This window comes from Petaurus breviceps, unplaced genomic scaffold (assembly GCF_028583685.1).
Source record: "Petaurus breviceps papuanus isolate PSGF00001 unplaced genomic scaffold, PetGlider_PUasm1.0 174, whole genome shotgun sequence".
Lineage (NCBI taxonomy): Eukaryota > Metazoa > Chordata > Mammalia > Diprotodontia > Petauridae > Petaurus > Petaurus breviceps.
In genome coordinates this window covers 17,750,161-17,772,605 of record NW_027185761.1, presented here as the reverse complement: position 1 = coordinate 17,772,605, position 22,445 = coordinate 17,750,161, and the positions used below count along the sequence as shown (strand labels likewise).

The window sequence follows — 22,445 nt, the reverse complement described above, 5'->3', positions numbered from 1 at the left end:
CCAAGAAATCCTATCTAACCTTGTGGCTTTGTTACTCAAGATGACAGAATCATAAATTATAGCCTATCTAATCTACCCACTCACTTACAAATTAGGAAAATGAGGCACATGAAGGTTAGATGCCCTGCTCAGGATCGCACAGGGAGTATTTATCAGAGGGAGAGTTTTAACCCACTTGCTCTGGTTGCCGAGCCAGTCTTCTTTCCCTTGTCCCATGCTGCCTTCTAGTATGACTTGTCATACCAGCACTGGGCTGCACATCCGGAATCACTTAGATCTGGGACAGACCTCAGGAGATCCTCTGGTTCAGTCCCTGCCTTCAGCTCATCATTGAGTAAGAACCCACTCTGTTTAATGTGCTATGGGTAGCTGCTAAGGACACAAAACTTCAACAGTCCCTGTCCACAGGGAGCTTGCATTCTATTGAGTAAGAAGTGATAGCCTCTTCACTTTATGGAAAAGGCAGCTAAGGCACAGAATGGTGATTTGCTCAAGAGCACCCCAATAGTAAATGGCATTAGGGGAACAAAACCGAGTTTTCATGTCTCCTAGTAATAATACCAGAAGCAAGTTTATTATATTCACTTCAGGGTCTCCAAAAAGGCTTCTGAAATAGAACACTGTGTCCAGTTCTGGACAGACAACTACATATGAAGAAAGGTATTGACAAGGGTGGGGTGGGGAACCTGCGGCCTCAAGACCACATGTGATGTGATCACTGCCATCACATTAATCTGGAGGCCTGCACTTGAGGACCAAGAAGGCCACGTGTAGCCTCGAGGCCACAGGTTCCCCACCCCTGGTCTAGAAACTATGGGAAAGGATCAGTTGAAGCAACTGTTGATCTCGTTGGAAGAAGGAGAGGAACTTAACCAGGAGAATAATTAGGAGAGAAGGGAGAGATGTGATCACTGCCATCAGATAATTTAATATGGAAGAGGAGGCAGGCTTGTTTGGTGTGGTTACACCAAGGAGAGATGAGCATGCTCTCCCTGTCTAGTATTCTAGAAGGGGCTGGATAACCAACCACCTTTCAGAGATTCTACAAAGGGAATGCTTTCATGGGGTGATCAGACTTGTTCGGGGGCTCTTAACCAAGAGTCCATGAGCTTTTTAAAAAGTATTTTGATAGGACGGCTAGGTGGCACAGTGAGTAAAGCTCTGGCCCCAGAGTCAAGAGGACCCGAGTTCAGTTCTGGCCTCAGACACTTAACACCCACACAAAAAAACTAGCCGTGTAACCTTGGGCAAGTTACTTAACCCCAGTTTCCCTCCAAAAGGCAAAAAAAAAAAAGTATTTTGATACCTGCATTTAAATAGAATTGATTTCCTTTGTAACCTATGTATTTTAAAGCATCATTCTAAGGAGAGGTCATAGACTTCACCAGGCTGCCCCTAAGAACCCATGACACAGAAAAGTTAAAGAGCCCTTAGACTAGGGATCAGCCTTTAAGACTCTTTCCACTTCTGAGGTCCTGTGGTTCTCAGTTTGACTGTGGACCCTGTGATCTTTTAGGACTTGGGGATCCCATTCCTCACTCAATTACACAAGAGAATCAGAACCTAGATATTCATTCCACCACAGTGCAAGCTGGTGACTCCTGACCCAAGTCAGAACTTCTGAGGCCCCCATTTGCTCATCTGTAAAATGATGGGGTTAGACTAAATGTTCACTGAGGTCCCCTTGAACCCCAACTTTCTATGATCCTAGAAAGCTGTTTTATCCTTGGGTATGATTTCCTCCAACAGTTATGGGAGGAGACTAAGATTTTAAATAGTTGTCTCTTCATTGAAAAACAGTACTGTATGGTGGCTAAAGGGTTGGCCTTGGTGTCAGAAAGACCTGAGTTCAAATTCTCCCTCTTGTACATTGGCTGTGTGATTCTGAATAAGCCTTCTAACCTGTCAGGGCTCCAGGCAGCTCTCCAACATTTATAAGTTGCAGAGTAATTACGGATCTGCAGTGGTAGAACAGTAGTTCCCTACATCAGCAGTATCAAAGATGCACCCACCACAGTTCAAATTAAAATGTAATTGGAAAATATTTAGCAAAATAAATAAAAATACAGATAACTACATTTTAAAGCTAAGTCAGAATGTGGACCACATGATCATTATGGACAGAATAGTGGCCCCTGGTTTGTTTTTGTTTTTGTTTTTTTAGTTTGACACCACTACGCTACACCAATGAAAGCACATGTCTGGCCAGAAAAAAAAAATGCTCAATTTATACATCAGAATGAAAAGACACATAATTTATGAAAAAATAAAGATGATCTGTTTGGTTTCAGCCATGCCATTATATGATTTTTAGTAGCATCAACACTAACAGCTTCTGTTTCTCATTATGTCTTGCTTAGTCTAATGAAGTATTGAAATTAGTCTTCATTCCCTGAGTATTCACCTCAGTAGGAGATCAGGAAAAATGGTTCAGACCCCATGTTGGACAGTCAAGCAAAACAACTGAAGATAAAATATTTTTCCCATGAGAGATTCATAAGGTCTATAAGCCATATCTAAATGACCAAAGGACTGGCCAGACACTGCAATTCCTCCCCAGTCAGCCCCTGCCAAGGTCGGTGTCCACTGATAGAAGTGTCCTGATACAGTGTGACTGAGCCATGCGTAACATGACTCTCATTTGTAGGGCTGAAGAGCGACAATCATTCCTGACGTGGAGAGAGCCCAGCAGCAGCAGACGCACTCCAGAGAAGTTACTACTTTTGAAGGACCACAGATCCCTGGTTCATCACCAACATTTCCAGCCGTTCACCAGTATGTGACCAAGAAACACCACTGTGCTTTGGATTTATCATAGTTAAAGTGACATGTTAAAAAAAAAAAAGTGTATGTTCACAACTACCCTGAGGAAATAAAGCAGACGTCTTTGTTTTCAGTCAGTCAGTCTCTACAAGTTCAACCTTCCAAACTTTCATCTTGGAAGAATGCCTGAACTAGGGGAACAAGCTTAGTTCTTGGTCAACAGCTTAGCATATTCATGGGCTGCTTCAAGCCAAATAAAGGCTTCGAACTTATTAGACTTAGAGAATTTGAGAGTAGGGAAAAGCACCTTGTTCTCTTTAGGCTTCTAACTTAGGGAGGATATTAGAAATTTGATCAAGGGATTCTTGTTCACAGTCATGACAGGAGTTCTATCATTTGTTGGGAATGTTGTAGAAGGGGAATGTTTGTGATTCAGGAAGGGTAGGACTAGATAATATCTAATTTCCCTTCTAACTCTAGGCTTCTTGGGTTCTGTGACTTCAGATTTCATCCCAAGTATTTCTTTCCTTCCACCACAAGACATCTAATCAGATAAGGTTAGGATTTGGGTCATCAGGAGAGCTAGTGAGGGCCTTCCACACTCTGAATAGCTCTCCCGAGGCCATTTGTAAGAAAAGACAAATTCTATTGTTGCATAGTCATATCTTTGAATCAATGGAAAGTCTAAAAACATTAGTAGTTGATCTGTACAAGCAAAACCAAATATGCTTTTTAGACACTTTTGTGCCTCCCTCCAGGAGAGGAAAAGTAATAAAGCAAAGAGCCCACGATGGAGGAAAGGTTTCCATTTCTGAGTTGAACAAGTTTAATACATTTCCGATTCCTGTGTGTGAGAGATAGGAAAGAGATCAAGGTCCTCTGAAGGGTCCACGGTGCCCTGTTTAAAGAACAGTCACTAAATCAAACCAGGTAGAAACGAGACAGCCCAAGCTAGGAAGTGGCAGGCCTTTAGAAGTTCTGAGTGAGGTGGTGAAGCTCGGTCTACACTAGTCAATCCTTGCTGGCTCTACAGAATACTTCGATGGATTTATCATCTCATCATTGACCCTGACATAGTGATGTCATTTTGGTTCTCTTGGAGCATAAAAGACAACAACTATCTCCTTGATACATGACCTCTTTTTTTTGTTCATATATTTCCTTAATGACAAACCCTCACTTAGGTCAGTTGGTAGACCAAAAAATGACTGTGAAGTTGAGTGGTTATTACATCATTAGAAAAGATCAGCTTAAGAAAAGGAGTAACTTCCAAACATCACAGTTTTCCACAGTGACTCAGTGAATGAAATCTGAGGCTAGAGAAGAAGGAAGGGGAAGACCTAGACTAAGAGTAGGTACCGAGTGCCCCATTTCCTGAGGTGCTTTGACCCTCAAGTTGTCATCTTCAGTGAGGTACTGCCCATCTGCCAACGTTCATCAGATTCAAGATCCCTGTTGTAAAGGGTGGCTGTAGTCAGAGAATGTGGCCAGGTGCCAGTCACCATTATCCTCTACCATGTTTTTTACTCCTCTTGGAAGCCCATCGTTCTTAGGTTTCCCCTATGATGACCAGTGAGATGCCAGGATAGGTGTTCAACAAAGGAGTAGGTGGAACCTCTCAGATGAGCCTTCCTGGGCCATTTGTCTCCCACATTACCTTGTAGGTTTGGAACAGAAGGTTATTTTTTATGAGGTATTCAGAGATTCCTTGGATTGCATACAGGCCTCAGTCCAAAGACATTTCCAGAGAATCTGCTGGGGCTTTATGCTATTTGGATAGACATTTCCTTCATATCTTTCATGTGATTTATGGGTACCCCATAGCCACCACTTACATAGTGTCATAAAGCAATATTGACTAGCTCCTCTGAACCACTTACCTAAGTTCTGTCCATTCCCTTAGGTCCTGCATAACTCCAAGTTATATAGTAGTAGACCATTGTCTATACTGGCCCTGATCCCCTCCCCCATCCCTAGGCCTGCTTAGCATCAAACTATCCCTCTAACATTGTAATGTTAGGGGTACTGAGCTTTGTTCCCTCAAACACTCCCACCTGTAATTTCAGGGACATGTTTCAGAATGACTTTGAAAAGCAGCAGTCCAAGCCAGTGAGTTTTTGGTTAGCCAGACTTTGGCTAAAAACAAGCCTGGTGATCTTGAGACAGCAAGAGCCAACCATAGTCCAATGATGCTGGGCTTATGGAGGATCTATTCTCCCCTCAGGAGTATGGGAACATCAAGGGCTTTCCACCAAGTATAATAAGAATAGTTGGCATTTATCTACCTCTGATTAACAAAATATTCCACACTCATTATCTCATTTGTTTCTGACAACCCTGTGGGATGGGTACTATTACTATCCCAATCTTACAGATGAGGAAACTGAGGCTTAAGAAGATTAAGTGTGCCACTGGGGTCACTCAGCTTATAAGTGTCTGAGGCAGGATTTGAACCCGATTCCAAGCCCAGCCCTTGATCTTCAGGCCATCCTCCCACCTACCTCTGTATCTATTGGTATATGGTTTTAGGAAGATTGGGCCCCTATCCAGAGGAAAGGGGATGTCAGGGGAGGGAGGGAAAGCCACAGGTTCCCCACCTCTGAAGGAGATAGAAGTACAAGGAATGAAACAATCCCTAAATGTAAAGAGTTTACATTCTAATGGGGGAGATGACATGTACATATACTCAATGGGGCAATTAGGTGGTGCAGTAAATAGAGTGCCTGGCCTAGAGTCACACTCTTTCCTGAGTTCAAAAATGGCCTCAGACACTAGCTGTCACTTAACCCTGTTTGCCTCAGTTTCTCATCTGTAAAATGAGCTGGAGAAGGAGATGGCAAACCACTCCATTATCTTTGTCAAGCAAACCCCAAATGGGATCACAAATCAGACACAACTGAAACATCTAACCAACAAGCTAATATTTATACAGCACCTGCTATGTGTCAGGCATTGTGTTAAGTGCTTTACAATGATATCTCATTTGATTCTCGAAATAGCCCTAGGAGTTAGATGCTATTATTGTTGCCATCTTACAGTTGAGGAAACTGAGGCAAGCAGAGTAAGTGACTTGCCCCAGCTCACACAACTGGTAAAGATCTGTGTCCACATTTGAACTTCCTTGTCTCCAAGCCTGAGGGAGAACACTAGCTAGCATTTAGGGAATCGTATTGAGAGGTGCTGCCTGATCTGCATCTTAAAAGGAGGGAGAGATTCTGTGAGATGTAGAGGGAATATATCCTAGGCATGAGGGTTGGCCAGAGCAAAAATGTGGAAACGAGAGGTGAAAAGTGTGTGAGGACAAGAAGCCAATTTGACTGGATTTGAGGGAGACTCAGTGAGGAAGAGGGAATAATGTTCAGTGAGTCTGGAAAAGTAGGTTGAGGTCAGCTTGTGTAGGGCTTTAAAGGCTGAACAAAGGAGTTTCTATTTCATCTTAGAGGCCATAGGAAGAAGCCCCTGGTATTGGCTGAGTAGAGGAGTCATATGGTTAGGTCTTCATGTAAGGAATATTACTTTGGCAACAGTGTATTAGGATGGACTGAGGTGGGAAGAAACTTTTGAAGCTATTCCCATAAATTAGATAAGAGGTGATAAAGATGTGAACTAAGTTGGTAACTGTGAGTGCAGAGAAGAGGTCAGTTTTGAGAGATGTTTTGAAGGTTAAAAATGAACATTTTTGACAATTGGGTGGTGGGTATGTTTGTGTGTTAAGATTATGAGCCTAAGAAACTGAAAGGATGTGTGCCTTCTACAGAAATAGAGAGGTTTGGAAGAGGGAACAGTTAAGGCACAAAGATAATGACTTATTTAGACATGATAAATGTATCTGTGAGACATCGAGTTTGAAATAGGATGGACAGTCCTATAGTTGAGACTGAAGCTCAGGAGAGAGACTGAGAATGGATATATAAATCTGGGAGTCATCTTGGAGACAGTAATTAATTCCATGTGAACTGATAAAGTTACCAAGAAAGGAGGCATTTAGAGAGGAGAGATGACGGACCAAGGAGAGTACATTGGGAAACACCCAGCTGAGAGAGAGAGCAGTTTCAGGTTGATGTTATGGTCAAAAGCCAGACAGGAGGGGTGATGAAAGGATAAGAAAGTAGAGGCAGCAAGTGTGGATAGCTTTTTCTAGGAATTTGGCAGAGAAAAAGAAGAGTGATGGGGCAGCCAAGTAGCACAGCAAGTAAGAGCACTGGCCCCAGAGTCGGGATGACCTGGGATCGAATCTGGGCTCAGATACTTAGCACCCATCCAGAAATACCTGGCCGTGTAACCATGAGCAAGTTACTTAACCCCGATTGCTTAAAAAAAAAAAAAAGTGGAGTGATACAGGACAAGAGCTTGAGGGCATAATAGGGCCTCGTGGAAGTTTTTTAAGGATGGGAAACCTTGGACACGTTTGTTGAAGGCAGTAATGTAGGAACCAGCAGACAAAAAAAAAAAGGTGAAGATTCGAGAGAAGAGGGCATGATTGAAGACTCATCTTGAAAGAGAAGACAGAAAGGGATGGGATCAGTGCAGATGTAGAAGGGTGAGACTTGGCAAGGACAAGGGATGCCCATTTGTGAGAGCCTGGGGAAAGGAAGAATGGGAAATGATGCCAAGGAATTTTGAGATGAAAGGAATAGCCTCCGTTTTCTCACTAAAGTAAAAATTGAAGTCCTCAGCTGAGAAAGGGGAAGAAGAGGTATGTGGGAATTGAAGAAGGAAGAAAAGACTTGGATCAGCTGCTGTGAGGAGTGAGATAGAGAATCAGTTAGGAAAGAATAAAAGGATTTCCATGGCCCCTTTGAAGGCCAATAACATGAATTTATAGTGTGCCCAGTTGTGAGACAATCCATTTTTTACAGCACCTTGCCAATAGAAGGATTGGAGACCCATGTTTAGAGTAATCCAGAGCTGAGGTTTGGCCAGAGAAGAATAGCATTAGGGTAAGGAGCCAGGGACTCAAATGGGAGGACAGTCTACAGCTGAAATAGGTAACTATGGATTTGAAATTGGAGAAGGAGGAAGGTGAAGTCAGAGCGGGGTTAATGGCCCAACAGGCTAGTTTGGGGTGAAAGAAATGGAGGTGTCGGTGAGGGGAAAGAACCAGAATAGGAGAGGTGAGGCATAGAGACAGGTGGAATGGTAGGTTATGGTTCTATAGGGAAATGTGAGTTTCTAATTAAGGAAGTAGAACTCTTATGGGTAATGGCAAGATCTAATGTGTGACCATCCCTCTGTGTGACTAAAGTGGAGTGAAGTAGGCAATGACACTTAAGAAAGGTGAGGAATGTGAGGTTTCATAGTTTGAGGAAGTTATCGGTGGATTTTAAAGTCCCCTAGTATAAGGACAGGAAGTATTGAGCTCATAGAGGAAGGAAGAAAAATGGTCTGGGGATGAATGCAGAAGAGAACTGGTGACTGAAGGGAAGTCAAGAGAGTCTGGACGTGACAATAGGGAACAAGGAGGATGCCAAGCCTTTCCCTAGGACCAGTCCTGTGCCAAGTCCTCTGACTGGAATACAAGAGAAAGAAAAGGTATCATCCCTTCCCTCCAAAAGCTTACAGTATAGACAGTATTGTCCTTAGAGTGCAAAGACCTGGGTTTAAATACAGTCTCTGACTGGCCCAGTCACTTCACTCCTCAGAGTCTCAGTCTCCTCATCTGTAAAATTGAGGTAAAAATCCCTGTAGTTCTTACCTTATAGAAACTCAACTGAGATTATGTATGTGAAGTTATGTGTGTGAATATTATGTGAAGTGCTTTGCAAACCACTTCTTATTGTAACAATACAGAGCATCATCCATGAAAGTACCAAGAAAAGGGGCCAAGGGGACCAAGCATTAAATACTTCCCCTACCTAGTTTATTGTTGCCCCAATTCTGCCATTAGAGATTCCTTCCTTCAGCCTAAAACGGTCCTTTTTTTTTTAATTGCTTCTCCACTTAAGTGGATACCTTATTGCATTCTTAAAAGCTATGCCAATGAAGTTAAAGCTACGGGAGAAGCTACCAAGTTGGAAATGTTCTAAATCCAGGATGTCTCTGCCTTCCAAAGGTCAGCCAGATTTGGCCATCCAAAATCAGATGGTTTTGGCCATAGCAACTTATAAACACTTTCAGTGGAGGCATGGAGAAAAGTGCCTACACCTCTTCATTCAGAAGTCTTTCATCTATAAAATGCTATGTTTAGACTGGAGGATTTCTAGACTAGAAGGTAAGAATAAAAGGAAAGACTCTTCCCCAATCCCTGAGCATGCAGTAAGGAAAAGTCTGTCAAAAAAGAGATAAAGGGCATGAATTTTCTTCCCTAAACCCCTAGGCCCCACCTCTAACCAGGCGGGGCTGGTGGCAGCTTGGAAGGAATTTCCTGGTAAACAGTTTCCAACCTTTCTTTTTAGGTTTATTGTTATTTTTTGTTTTGTTTTTAAATTTAAAACATTTTCAGGCTGCACACAACACACACACACACACACATCTCATTGTTCACCTAAATTCATGATTTTATGTTGGGAAATGGATAGGGAACTTCCTCATTGGTCCTCTGGACTCATGGATTTGGTTACTGTATGGATCCTAGTTCTTGCAACTTTCAAAATTGTCTTTCTAGTGGTGTCATTATTATAAAGTTCTGCTCATTTCATTCTTCATCACTTTACAAAAATGTTCAGAATTGTTTATCTTTATAATATTGATATTATAACATAAATTGTTCTACCAGTTCCACTTACTTCATTCTCAGTTCATACTAATTTTTTCATGTCTCTCTGAAATCATCTATTTCCTCTTTTTTTATGGGATAATCATATTCCATCACATTCAAATACCACAACTTATTCAGATATTAATTAATGGGCATCCTTCTAGTTTCTAGATTTTGGCACACACAAAAAGAAGTTGTTATAAATATTTGTATACATATAGGACTTTTTCCTGTTTCTTTGATTTCTTTTAACCTAGCAGTGGGGTCAAAAGGCAAACTCTGTTTAGTAACTTTCTGTGTATGATTCCAAGTTGATTTCTAGGATGATTTCTATTCATTCACAGTTCCACCAACAATGCATAAGTGTGCCTATTTTCCCACATCCACTCCAACATTTGTCATTTTCCTTTTTTGTCATCTTTGCCAAACTGAGGGGTATGAGGTTCTAATCTACTTCTTTGAATAGGGAGAAGTGGATTTTTGAGCTCAGAAATTTATGTGGTCCTCTGTCACCCTTGAGTCAGAGAAGGGAGCTGGGTTTTTTAGGGCAAAGTGAGGGCTTTCAGTGAAGTAAAGCCTCTCTGAACTTAAGCCAGTCTTGTTCTTGGACAGTCATTCAGCAAGCATTTATTAAGCATATGTTATATGCCAGACACTATGCTAAGAAGTGGGAATAGAAAGATAAAACTGAATAAGTCTCTGCTCTCAAGGAGCTTGGATGGCGCAGATAGTGGCTAGGCCTGGAGTCAGGAAAACCTAAGTTCAAATCCAGCCTCAGACATTTATTAGCTATGTGACCCTGGGCAAGTCACTTAACCTTGTTTGCCTCAGTTTCCTCACCTGTAAAATGATCTGGAGTAGGAAATGACAAACCACTCCAGTATCTTTGCCAAGAAAACTAAATGGGGCTTCAAAAAGTTGGAAACAACTAAAAATAACTGAACAACAACTTGAGGAGCTTACAATCCAACTCTCTACCCCAGAAGGCCCCATTGGAAGTTATACTTTTCTGACACAGGCCTTGGAGAATATACATGACAAAGTGAGGCTTTAGGAGAAGTCTTTGGGGAAAGTGACCTTCAAAGTCAACAAATAGTGGAGCAGTGAATTGGTCCAACTATTCTGGAAAGCAATTTGGAATTATGCCCCAAACATCACTAGTATATACCATTCGTCCCAGCAAAACTGCTTTGACATCTATGCCCCAAAAGGATGAAAGAAAAGAGAAAAGTCCCTATGTACAGAAATGTTTAGTGTAGACTTCCAGGTCATGTGACCAACAAAACAAAGAACTAGACTTTTTTTTTCTATTCCTGACAGCTTCTCAAACCTCTCAAAAATAGGAATTATACACAAGAGATAAAGCAATTTCAGCCATGTCCATGGGCTAGAATGCCAAGAACCCTAACAAAGTAAAAAACCAGATGAACTAGCAGCAGAGAAGGTTAATCCCTAACCCCTCAAAAACTCACTCAGCACAAACATATACCCCTACAGCCTACCACACAGGAGTAGCAGAGAGCTACAGAAAAAGCTTGGCCTGGCTGGGATGGTGTCCAGCACTCATGCTGCAACCGAGTTGGTCTAGAGAACTGAGAAGCAGAGAGCACTGAGATAGGGTATCAGCATGTATGACTATTGAGCACTTCACTAAGTTTGAGGGAAAGACCCCATCATCCAAGTGGAGCCAGTATTCTATGCCCAAGAAGTCACGTGATGTGAATTTCCCAGTATTGGAGAGGTTGTCATAGCTTTTGAGGTCCCCAGAGAAACCATAATCAAAAGTGAAGGAGTCAAAAAGTGAGCAATAAAGAGGTTTCTTTAGACCAAAATTACCAAAAATCTCAGGAGGAAGAAAACTCAGGCAAAGACCTTGAACATAACTAGATAAACCAACAGGGACTATATTACTGCCAGAAGGGAATATAGTCTCCAGATCAACTAAACAAGTCTAGTCATCTGTGAATAAATACTGCAAGATAAAGGAAAATGAATCAACAATTGATGAGGCAGAGGACCCTGTGGAGTCCCCAAAAAGCATGGAATCACAGCAAGATGTTTGTGAATGGTTTAAAAGAGAAATAAAAATTGTGAAAGCAGAATCCATGACCTGTGCAGCAGAAATAATTGGCAGAATAGTTCAAGAAAACTTGAGTCCATGGTGGCAAGTCACTCCAAAGAATCAAAAGAGGGAGTAACAGATTGGGAATGCAAATACACAGAAGTGGACAGCCTGGAAGAAAAAAAAACCCATAAGCAATCATGTTGAAAGAAAATGTGATGTCCAGACAAGCAAAACATTGGTGCAGAGACAGCTTAAGAATAATAAGTCTGGGGGCGGCTAGGTGGCACAGTGAATAAAGCACCAGCCCTAGAGTCAGGAGGACCTGAGTTCAAATCCAGCCTCAGACACTTAACACTTACTAGCTGTGTGATCTTGGGCAAGTCACTTAACCCCAATTGCCCTGCCTTCTCCCCTCCAAAAAGAAAGAAAGAAAATGGCTGAAGAAATTATTGTATATGAACATAATAGAATTCTGTGGTACTATAAGAAATGATGATAGGAACAGTTTCAGAGAAACATGGGAAGACTTATATGAACTAATACAGAGTGAAATAAACGGAACCAGGAGAACAAGTTACAGTAACAGCACTGGAAAAAGAAACAACCTAGAAAGACTTAAGAATTATGGTTAATGCAGTGTCCAACTATAATTCCAGGGGATAAAAAGAATACATGCTACCCATCTCCTAATAAAGAGGTAATGGACTGGAGATTCAGAATGAGACAGACATTTTCACATAGCCAATGTGAGAATTTGTTTTGCTTGACCATACATATTTGCATATTTTTTTACAAGTGTTTCATTTTTTTTTTTAGTTTTTTGATTGGAGATGAGTGGGAGAGAAAGAAAATTAAATACTACCTAATTTTAAAAATATAAAAAATAAAGTCATCATCAAGTACCATCCACCTGAAAATTATCTTTACAAGGAGGGGCATTGGCCCAAGGATGTTGCCTATCATCTATCATGTTTTTAGGTCATGGATTCTAGAGATCTGGATTGTGGATCAGATCCATTGACTTGTCTGCCTAATGTTTAGTACTCAGAAAGTAAGACAGGATATTCAGTGACAAACTTTAGAGCTGATTCCGAAATATTGCCAGGATAGTGGCCCCCCCTCCCAACCACCACCTTTGAGGGGGTTTCCAGACTCCAGCCTTCAGTCCTTTCTGGTCACCTATTGATTTTCCCTGGGCCTGCTCTGGAGCTCATCTACATAGAAGCTTGTTCTGTCTGCTTTATTGGCACATGTGCCTTCATGACTCCCCCTCCCCAGGGTGGTAGTCTTTCCAGTGTGTGTTTTCATCTCTGCTGAACTGACCCCAAGAATGTGGCAAATTGCTTCTTTAGATAGAAATCAAAGCAAGGATAATGGTGTTGCCCGGGGAGAGGGCTGCCCATACCTCGCCTCTGTGATTCTTGGGAAATTATTGACGGCTTATGATTTTTAGCAAGAACTGCCACTTTCATGTAGTTAGAACAAAAAGTCAATGCTGTTATTTCCTTTTTATGATTATTTTTATTTTTAAGCATTTTTGCACCAAGGGCATTGGGAGGTAATTGAAATCAGTTGTCAGTCTGCTCCTCCAAAGAGGGGAGTGTACTTCCTGATAGGGAAGGCATAGAAAGTAACAGAATGCAGTGGAAAGAACACTGAGCTTGCATCCAGAAACTGCAGGTTCCTCATGATTGCTGTGTGGTCTTCTATATGAAGCATCAGTTTCCCCATTTGTAAAATGAGGGGGCTAGACAAGAAACCCCTTTCAGCTCTCACATTCTTTGTCCTAAGAGCACATTCTTCCCCTTAAGATTCCTTCTAGTTCAGACAATATGTATTCTAAGAGTTTTGGGAATGAGACAACCTGAGTTCAAATCCTACTTCTACCACCTCTGTGGCTTTGGTAAAAATCACTTAATCTCTATGGGCCTCAATTTTCTCTTTAAAAAATATGTCATTACAGTCATTTGAAGAGAAATGAGCTAAAACCCAGAGAAAAGGTAGTGGGGGGGGGGGGGGGGGTAGGGCAGTGTGGCACACTGGAGAGAGCTCTGGATTTGGAGTCAGGAACCTGAGTTTGAAACCTGGCTCTTCTACTTAGTACCTGTGCCTCCTAGCATAAAAGTGGCTTGATCTCTTTGTGCCTCAGTCTCCTCATTTATACAATGAGGGAATTGTGAGGTCCCTTTAAACTCTCAATCTGTGATCCCATAATCACTTCTAGCTACAGAAGCCCCTTCTAACTTTAACGTTTCACGTTCAGAGGTTCCCTCCAGCTCCGACATTCTGTGTTGCATGGGTCCCTCCAGCCTGCCTTTCTAGCCTTTGCTCCCTCCCACAGCACAGTCCAGACAAAGGGAACTTAATGCTGTTTTCCACACATCTCCCACCTCCATGCCTTTGCGCTGGCTGTCTCCCATGCCAGGAATGCTCTCCTTCACCTCCCCCCTTAGAATACCTTGTTTCCTTCAAGCCTCAACTCAGGAAGTTACCTTCCTGATCCCCTTTGCCCACACCTGCTAGTGCTCTCCCTCCCACAGCCACCTTGTCTTTATTTTAGCTAATTCTGTATGCTCCTTTATCTACATCATTATTTCCTCTGAAAGTTCCTCAAGGGCAGGAATCATTTCACCTTTGGCTCTGTATCCCCAGCACCCAGCTGGTAGTCTGGATCTAGTACATGCTTGGTGATTGATGGATTCAAAGTTAACTCTTCTACCTGGGTTGGGGGGGGGGGAGATGCCCACACTCTTGATGAAGAGGCAGAAGGCCAGGAGTCTAGTGCCAGCGTAGGGGCCAAATCACCACTTGTAGGCCTTGTGCAGCTCCCTTTGCCTGGGTCCCAATTTCTCCTTCAGTGGAAAAAAAACAGAGAGTTGAACCAGGTCCCTTCTCCCTTGGAAATGCTTTGCTTCTACAAAGATAGCAAAGTATGGAGCATTAAGCAGAAGGACTTTGTAAAGAAAAAGCCCAGTCAGGCTAGTCTTCCACCAGGTACCTTGAGAGAAAGCAATAAATCTAATCCAACACGACTTTAGGAGTTTAGATTCTCACCTGGGTGGTTTGCTGAGCAAAACTAAAGGAATGTTCTCCCCTCCAAGGTGCAGCGAGGATGAGCACCACACTCAATCATGGGCCTTCCAGAGGGTTCTTTAGAGGCTTTAGACCCTCAGAGGTTCAGGGGGAAAAGGATTAGGACCTAGAGCCGGAAGGGGTCTCACAGACCCACCATCAATTCCAACCCTCTCATTCCTCGGGCAGGGAACTCAGATCCATGGAGATGAAGTGGTTTATCCAACGTCACACAAGTAGAGTCAGAAGCAGGATCAGATATTTGCATGTGACAAAGGAAAGGGCAGTGGGAGAGGAGAAAAGAGGGAGAAAGAGAGGGTATAGCAAGAAGGGGAAGAGGAGAAAGAGAGAAAGAAAACATGACTAAAAGGTGAAGGACTGCCTATGCAGAGTATAACAGACAAAGATGCTGAAGATGACAATGCTAAGAGGGGTAAGCCATCCAGGCTGACATTTAAAAGAAAGGTCCAAGTGATCCTGGGAAGGTTTATCAAAGGTTCCCTACCACCATCCGGCCAGTCACAAGCCAGGAGAGCCCCTTCTTGCCAGCCCTTGTTGATTGTGCCCCTTCCCCGCCCCTCCCCCCCAGCATTCCCCTAGCTCCCTTCTTGCCTTCCCCCCTTCCCATGTCCAAGAAGGGAAAGAATCGATCAGCAAGCTTGCTCATTCCTCCTATCTTTGCAGGACTGGTGAGCCCGAGTTTGATGCTGGCCAGACCACCCTGGTCCTGGTTCTGACTTGGTCTATATCCAACCAGTGGCAGATGATATTAGAGGACAAAGGTGATCACAGAGCTTAGAAATAAATTGCCAGGATTCCCTTTCCTCCTTTGTCACCGAGCCCTTCAGGATTATGAGAGTTTGGAGTTGGAAGAGACCATAGAGACCATTCAGTCCCACTTCTCATTGTGCAGAGGAAACTGAGGCGTGAAAGATAAAGATGGTACAGGTAGTGACAGGCCCAGCCTGGGTGTCCCACCCCCACCCCAGTGCACCCCCTGCTCCCATTACATCACTTACCTCATGTGTAGGCCAGTGTTTGATGGAACTGTTGTCATTAGAGGCAGTTTGGGGGTGGTTCTGTGCTAGCTCCGAAGACCAGTCACAGATCCCTGAGCCTGTTTCCTTGTCTGTAGAATGGGGATAATGATTTGGATACTATATAATTTATGGGGTTATTTATTGTAAGGATAAAATGAGTCAGTGTATGCAAAATAGTATGTAAACCCTAACAGTGCTATATCAGTGTTATTATAATAAAAATCCCCTTGAATTAACTGTCTTCTTTGGGAATAAAAGAGTAAACACAGGCACAATTTGTCATTTTCGCCAGGCTCAGCCAGCACTGTGTGGATGGAGAAACAAAGCCTAATGAAGATAGTAGCTTACCCATTAAGGCACATATCAAGCAGCAATGCAGCATCCCTCCCCTAGGCACCTGCTTCTTGTCCTACCCTAGAGCATCCCCCCAAGTTCCTGCACATAGTAAGCCTTTAACAAATGCTTGTTTGACTTAGCTAAAGTATGCCTTGGGCCACTTTGTTCTCTCCTGAGGGATGCTTTTTTTTTTCTTTTTGGAAGGCAGTTGGGGTTAAGCCATTTGCCCGAGGTCACAAGGCTAGTGTTTTGTGTTGTGTCTGAGGCTGGATTTGAACTCAGGTCCTCCTGACTCCAGGGCCAGTGCTCTATTCACTGTGCCACCTAGCCTCTGCAAAACCACAAAGTATTAAGATCTAAAAGTTGAACTTCAGTCACTGTGACCAGTGAGGTAGAGGTTGGCAGCCTTGGGGGGAAGACATCCTGGGGGCTTCCCATCCCATCCCTCTACATAGATGGAAGATTCTGTGCTCTTCCAAACCACAGACCTGGTGTTATTTCAGGGAAGCCAAGCAGGAAGCCAAGACATGGTTTATATGTTCTGGGGTCTTCTGGCCTCAGAGGAACACCTGAAGCCCACACATGTAGTCTCCTGCCAGGCAGGGAGCAACCCCCCTCCCTGGGTCTTTGCATATTGGATTGTGTAAGCATGTCACTGTGGCTGGGATTGAGGCCTACAGGCTTACCCACCCAGGTGGCAGGTCTAGAGCCTCAGGAGTAGGTATAAGCGGCACCGTCCCAGTAGGGAATTGGCTGACCTTGAATTGTGTGGCCAGCAAGCCTCTACCAGAAGAGTAGGAAGTCACTGGGTTTGGCACCTGGAGAGCTGGGATGGTGCTAGCTCACTGCATGACTTGAGGAAGGTCACCCTCGCCTCTCTGAGGCTCAATTTCCTCATCTGTAAAATTGGGGTGGGGAAGAGGGAGGGAAGTAATACTTGCAAGACCAACACAAGATTGTTGTAAAGAAAGTGCTTTGTAAACCTTAAGGGTGGTTTAGAAATAGGAGCTCTTATTGCCAAGCAATATTGTCAAAGCCCTAGTGTTATTTAACCTGGAGGAAGCTGAGGGATGGCTTTAATAACTGTGGGGGTGGACACAGGGTTAAATATGACAACTTTTCATGCATTCCCCTGTGAGCATCAGCAGAGGAAAGAAGGGGGAGGTTAAACAGTTGTGTGAAAGACTGAGGTTAGGTGGACCAAAAAAGGCTCTGACACTGAGAGCTGCCAGCCAATTCCCCAAAGGTTTCAAAGCTTCTGCTAGACTCCCAGTTGGAATCCTTTACGTGAAGGTGCGAGCTGTAGGCAGAGAGGGAGAAGCAAAGTGCTCTCCCTGTGCCCTCCCTGTGGGCAGGCCCAGATGGACTGGTAGGTGGCATAAACAGCTGTCTTCATGGTGTGATGGAATACCAGGCCAAGTAGAGTCCTCCATAGCTGACGTCTCCAAAGCTTCCCAACCCACTCTCTGCTGAGCCCCTGGTAAATAGACTTCCTTCCCACCACTCTGCTGAAACTGCTGCCTCCACCTTACAAAATGGTCTGGCTGTTGGAGAACCACAGACTTTACCCTGGAGCCTCAGGAGGGACATTCTATCTGCCTTTGAGCAGCTGGGGGCTGTCACATGGAACAGAGATTAGACTTGTTCCATTTGACCCCAGGGGCAGAATGGGGGAGGGGGGAGGAAGGGGGGGGGAGAAAGGAACAAAGCAGTCGGTTTTAGCTTGATACGAGGAAAACCTTCCTAGTAAATCGAGCTGGGCCAGAGTGGATTCACATGTTTGCATGGGGCCCCTCCTTGGAGGTTCTGCAGTAAAACTGGATGAAAAAACAAATGATGACAATGACAGCAACATCTAACATTTATGTGATGCTTGCTATGGGCCAGGCATTGTGCTAAGGGCTTCACAATTATTATCTTATTTGACCCTTACAACAACCTTGTAAGGTAAATGCTGTTATTATCCCCATTTCACAGCTGAGGAAACTCAGGCAAACAGACGTTAATGACATGCCCAGGATCACACCACTAGTTAAGTATCTGAGGCTGGATTTGAACTCGGGTCTTTCTGATTCCAAGCCTAGTGCTCTATCAACTGTTCTGGATAATAACTTGTCTTTAAGTAAAAAAAAAATATGGGTTTTTGCACCAAGGATCAAGTTGGATGATTTATTACCCAGATGTCCCAATTGCAATATAACCCACCCTCTTCCCCCTTTTTGATTCTTAATGTTCATCAGTGTTCATCCCAGATACAAACACTGATGGACTAACTCAGAGGACTGACTCTCCAACTTTATGTCACAGGACAAACAATAGGCATTTTTCATCCACTTAGTTTTTCTACTGTGGATTGTAAGGCCAATTCTTTTTGAGTTATCACAGACATTGTTAAGAAGACCCAATAACATTCTTGGACTTGATGAAATCAGCAAAATATTATATACAAACAAAAATCTAGATGTTCTCACCATATGTAACAGGAGTTCTTAACATTTTTACATCATGGCCCACTTGGACTGCTGGTGAAGCCTATAGACCTCTTCTCAGAAGAATGTTCTTAAACATATAACATAAAATACATCGAATTACAAAGGAAACAAAGTATACTTTAAAGAAATTTTCAAAATATTTTTTAAAAAAAGTTGATAGGCCTTTCGGTTAAGAACCACTGATATGAGGCATCCCTACTTCCTTTTGTACCCTGAGTGGGCCATCCTCCATGACAGTGGCAAACACCTGTGACCATCCATCTCCTTGGTTTATGCCTCCATCAATGCTATTGATCAGAAGGGTGTTGAATCTCTGTGGTTACATTTACCAAGAATATGGCATGGTCTTAACATGCATGAAAGACCCTAAAAAGCCTTTTAAGCTGTTCCTCTACTCAATCAAGAGCTTTTCTGTGAGCAACAAGATATAAATACAGAAGAATCTTATATTCTCCATATATACCTCTTATATACCTCTATAGGAAACCATGTGCAAAGACCTGCCCGTTCCTGTCTCATATTTTCATCGAGGTACCCTCAATCCACATGGAGCTCATTCTCACAAGGATTTTATCTAGATGAAAAAGCAGGCATATAGGCTGGTAGTTATTAACATTCTCTCCATCAACTTTTTTTCAGGCAATAATATCATTCAGGATTTTCCCCTCCATGCTTTGGCCATTTTCTGCTCCTAGAGCTCTCTTGTGCCTTGAAGATCATGTCACTCTATCATGGCACACTTTCCTTGGTGCAGACTTGGTCTGGTCCAGCGGCTCTCATCGACTGTAACTTCTTAAATGCCATTTCAGCCTCCTCATACAGCACATGTGGGTCTGGCCTGGGACGGTCCAAGAAGGGCGGGGGGGGGGGGTGCTCCTGTCAGACCAGTTGGTTCCCTTGGCCATCAATCTGCTGTCCTCCTGCCAGTTTCGTCTGTGAACGCTCAGGGACAGAGCAGTTCAGAGGCATCTCATGCCAAGCTTTCTGTAGACTGGTTTTACTCCTGGCTATTTTATGAAGCTATGCTTTGTAATTATAGGACCCCAGTTCCAGAGACTTAGAGACCATCAAGTCCATTGTTGCAGATGGGGAAACCGAGATTCAGGCTAAGGGCTTGCCCAGAGTCATATGACTAATAATATCTGAAGAGGAATTTGAACCCAGATCCTCTTGCCCCTAAGACCTATCCACCATACCAATTTTCTGCTGTACTTCTCTGGAATTTTTTTTGGCATGGTTATTCATACATGTGGTGTATTTCCTGAACAGACCATAAGTTCCATGAGGGCAGGGGTCATATCTCATCTACATATTATATCTCCCGCAGTGCCTGGCACAGACATATATAAGTGCAGGCTTTTAATAAACATTTGTTTAAATGACTTGTTGAATGAACAAATGGGGAAACTGAGTCTTGAAGTAAATAATGACTCATAGGAGCATTGAATTTTAGATCTGGAAGGGCAGATTCAGCTCCACCTTCAGGCCAGCACAGTGCCCTCAGTAACATCTCTTGGAAACTGAGATTTACTATTCGTCTGCCACCCACTATTAACCCTCTATCTTCTTCAGTCTCTCTCTTTATGATGGTCTAAATCACTGACCACATAGGAGAAAAACAGATCCCACCACCGCCCATTCCGTTATCTCCATTTTTCTTGATCCTGCTTCTTCCATTGTGCCCTCTGGAATTCCCAGTGAGCAAACTCATCTTCATCCTGGACCTCTACCCCACTTCTTTGATCTACTAACCCACCCGCAGACCTGGCTCTCTTCTGACAACACTGCAGCCCCAGCCCCCCACCCCCTGCCCCCAACACTTGCTGTACCTTTTCTCACATGTGTGTAGCCAGCTGGGCTGGAGGGCAAGTACTGGACTTGGAGTCAGGAGGACCCAGGTTTGAAAACTGGCCCAAACATGTACTAGCTCTGTGACCTTAGGCAAGTCACCTACCCTTCCTCACTCTGTTTCCTCATCTGTGAAATGGGGATAGCACTGACCAGGGTTTTTGTGAAGATCAAATGAGAGAATGTATGTATAGGGCTTTGAAGTCCTTTAAGTGGTGTCTAAATACCAACTGTTATTGTGGTTAATAATGGTAAGGACTCAGGTCCACTGACTCCAAATCTGTTCTTCTCCCTGGGGTTAGCTTATATTCTCTGACATCTGTTATTTACCTCCTAAAAATGGCAACAGTAAAAGAAACAACCCTTTCCAGTTTACTGGAGGTGCTGAGTCCTGGCTTTCTGGAGACCCTGGAGTGTGCTCCTCTGGGTGATGGGCCCTCCGGGCTCCAGGGCCCTGTGCTAACGTCCCTTCCAGATTTGAAGCCCCAGCGTGAAACATTCCGTGTCCTCAGGCCCCTCCCAGCTCAGCCAGGCTGTGAAACCGGTCTTGTTCCTTTACAGACACACCTCTTACCCAGAACAGAGCCCAGAGCTTTCATGGCTAAGCAGAGATGCTATAAAGGGCCAGGGATGTGGGCAGCCCTCCTATAAAAACAACAGTGTTCCCCGGCAAAGTCAATCTCTCCTTCCTTTAATCTTGCTCCAGGCCCCCCAGCCCCTCCCCCTCGGTGTCTCTGCTGTGGTGATAACAGGGCTATCGGAGGAGTTTATGACTCAATAAATAGGCCTCAAGTGGGAATGGATTGAGAGGCCACAAACTGCAAGCAGCTGCTGTTTATTTAGTCATAAACGTGGAGGAGAGTGGCAGAGGGATGGAGGCTGTCCCAGGCAGGCCAGAAGAGAGACAGAAAAGAGCCCAGGATGGGGAGGGAGGAGTCAATGGACCGAGCATGCACTAAGCCTCTGCTGGGGGCAGAGCATCCATGCCTGTCCTCATGGAGCTTAGGGTCAATGGGGTATGAGGGTTGTGTCACCTTGGTCAAGTCTCTTCCCCTTGCCCCACAACCCATCTCCAGTTCCTCCCTCCATAATATTTGTTTTTCAGTTATTTCAGTCACGTCCAACTATTCCTGACCCCATTTGGGATTTTCTGGGCAAAGATACTGGAATAATTTCTCATTTCCTCCTCCAGATCATTTTATATATGAGGAAACTGAGGCATACAGGGTTAAGTGACCTCTCCAGAGTCACACAGCTAGTAAGTGTCTGAGGCCAGATTTGAACTCAGGTTCTCTTGACTCCAGGGCCAGCGTTCTATTTGTTGTGCCAAAAATGAGAGTATTTAACTAGAAGGGTTCTGAGGTGCCTTCCATGTGTAGCTGCCAAGGATTTTGGACCATCATGCTCAGCCCTTGCAGCCCTCCATGAACCTCCAGTTCAGGCCCTCATCATCTCCCATCTGGACTACAACAAGGGCCTCCTAGCTGGTCTACCTTCCTACCATTTCTCCCTTCTCTGATTCCTTGCTCCATTCAGCCACCAAAGGGATTATTGTTTTCCTTTTTCTTTATTCTTTTTCTTTTCTTTCTTCCCCCCCCCTTTTATTTTTGAGATTGGGTTCTTGCAGAGAACACTGACCTGTGTTGGCAGAGTCTTACCTGGGAGTTCTCTACTTATCCAGTGGAATCCCAGGTCCCACCTTGTCTCTAACCTGTCTGCTTATCACTTACCACCTTTCGCCACATGGCTCCATCCTGCCACTTTTCCATACTTATCTCACACACACACAGACACACACACACACACACACACACACACACACACACACACACCAGTGTAGTCTGGGGCCACTTGACACTCCCATCTCCCCATGCCTCTGCACTGACTTACTGCTGCACATGCCTACAATGTTCTCCTAAGAACTTCTAAATGACTCCTGGTCCTAAATAAGTTTTCTCCTTTTGTAGGAACCTCCTCACTTTGTAGAGGAGGAAACTGAGGCCCACAGTGTTAAAGCATCTTGCCTGAGGTCACCCAAATAGATGAAGAGTATATAGATATAGACAGACAGACAGACAGATAGACAGACAGACAGACAGACAGACAGACAGACAGACAGACAGACAGACAGA

General features: G+C 43.8%; 1 protein-coding gene across 4 annotated transcripts in view; it reads left to right on the top strand.

Moving 5' to 3' along the window:
- The window catches only part of CHCHD6 (coiled-coil-helix-coiled-coil-helix domain containing 6), a 350,778-nt gene that overhangs the window by 324,747 nt on the left and 3,586 nt on the right, over positions 1-22,445 (top strand). Inside the window, exon 8 of one of the 4 annotated variants that reach the window (XM_069083838.1) lies at positions 2,648-2,786. The exons of the other annotated variants lie outside the window; for them this stretch is intronic. Within the exon in view, the coding sequence (XP_068939939.1) occupies positions 2,648-2,653 (6 nt within the window). The 3' untranslated portion in view covers positions 2,654-2,786. Of the gene's footprint in view, positions 1-2,647; positions 2,787-22,445 lie in introns of those variants that run through there. 4 annotated transcript variants of the gene reach the window in all.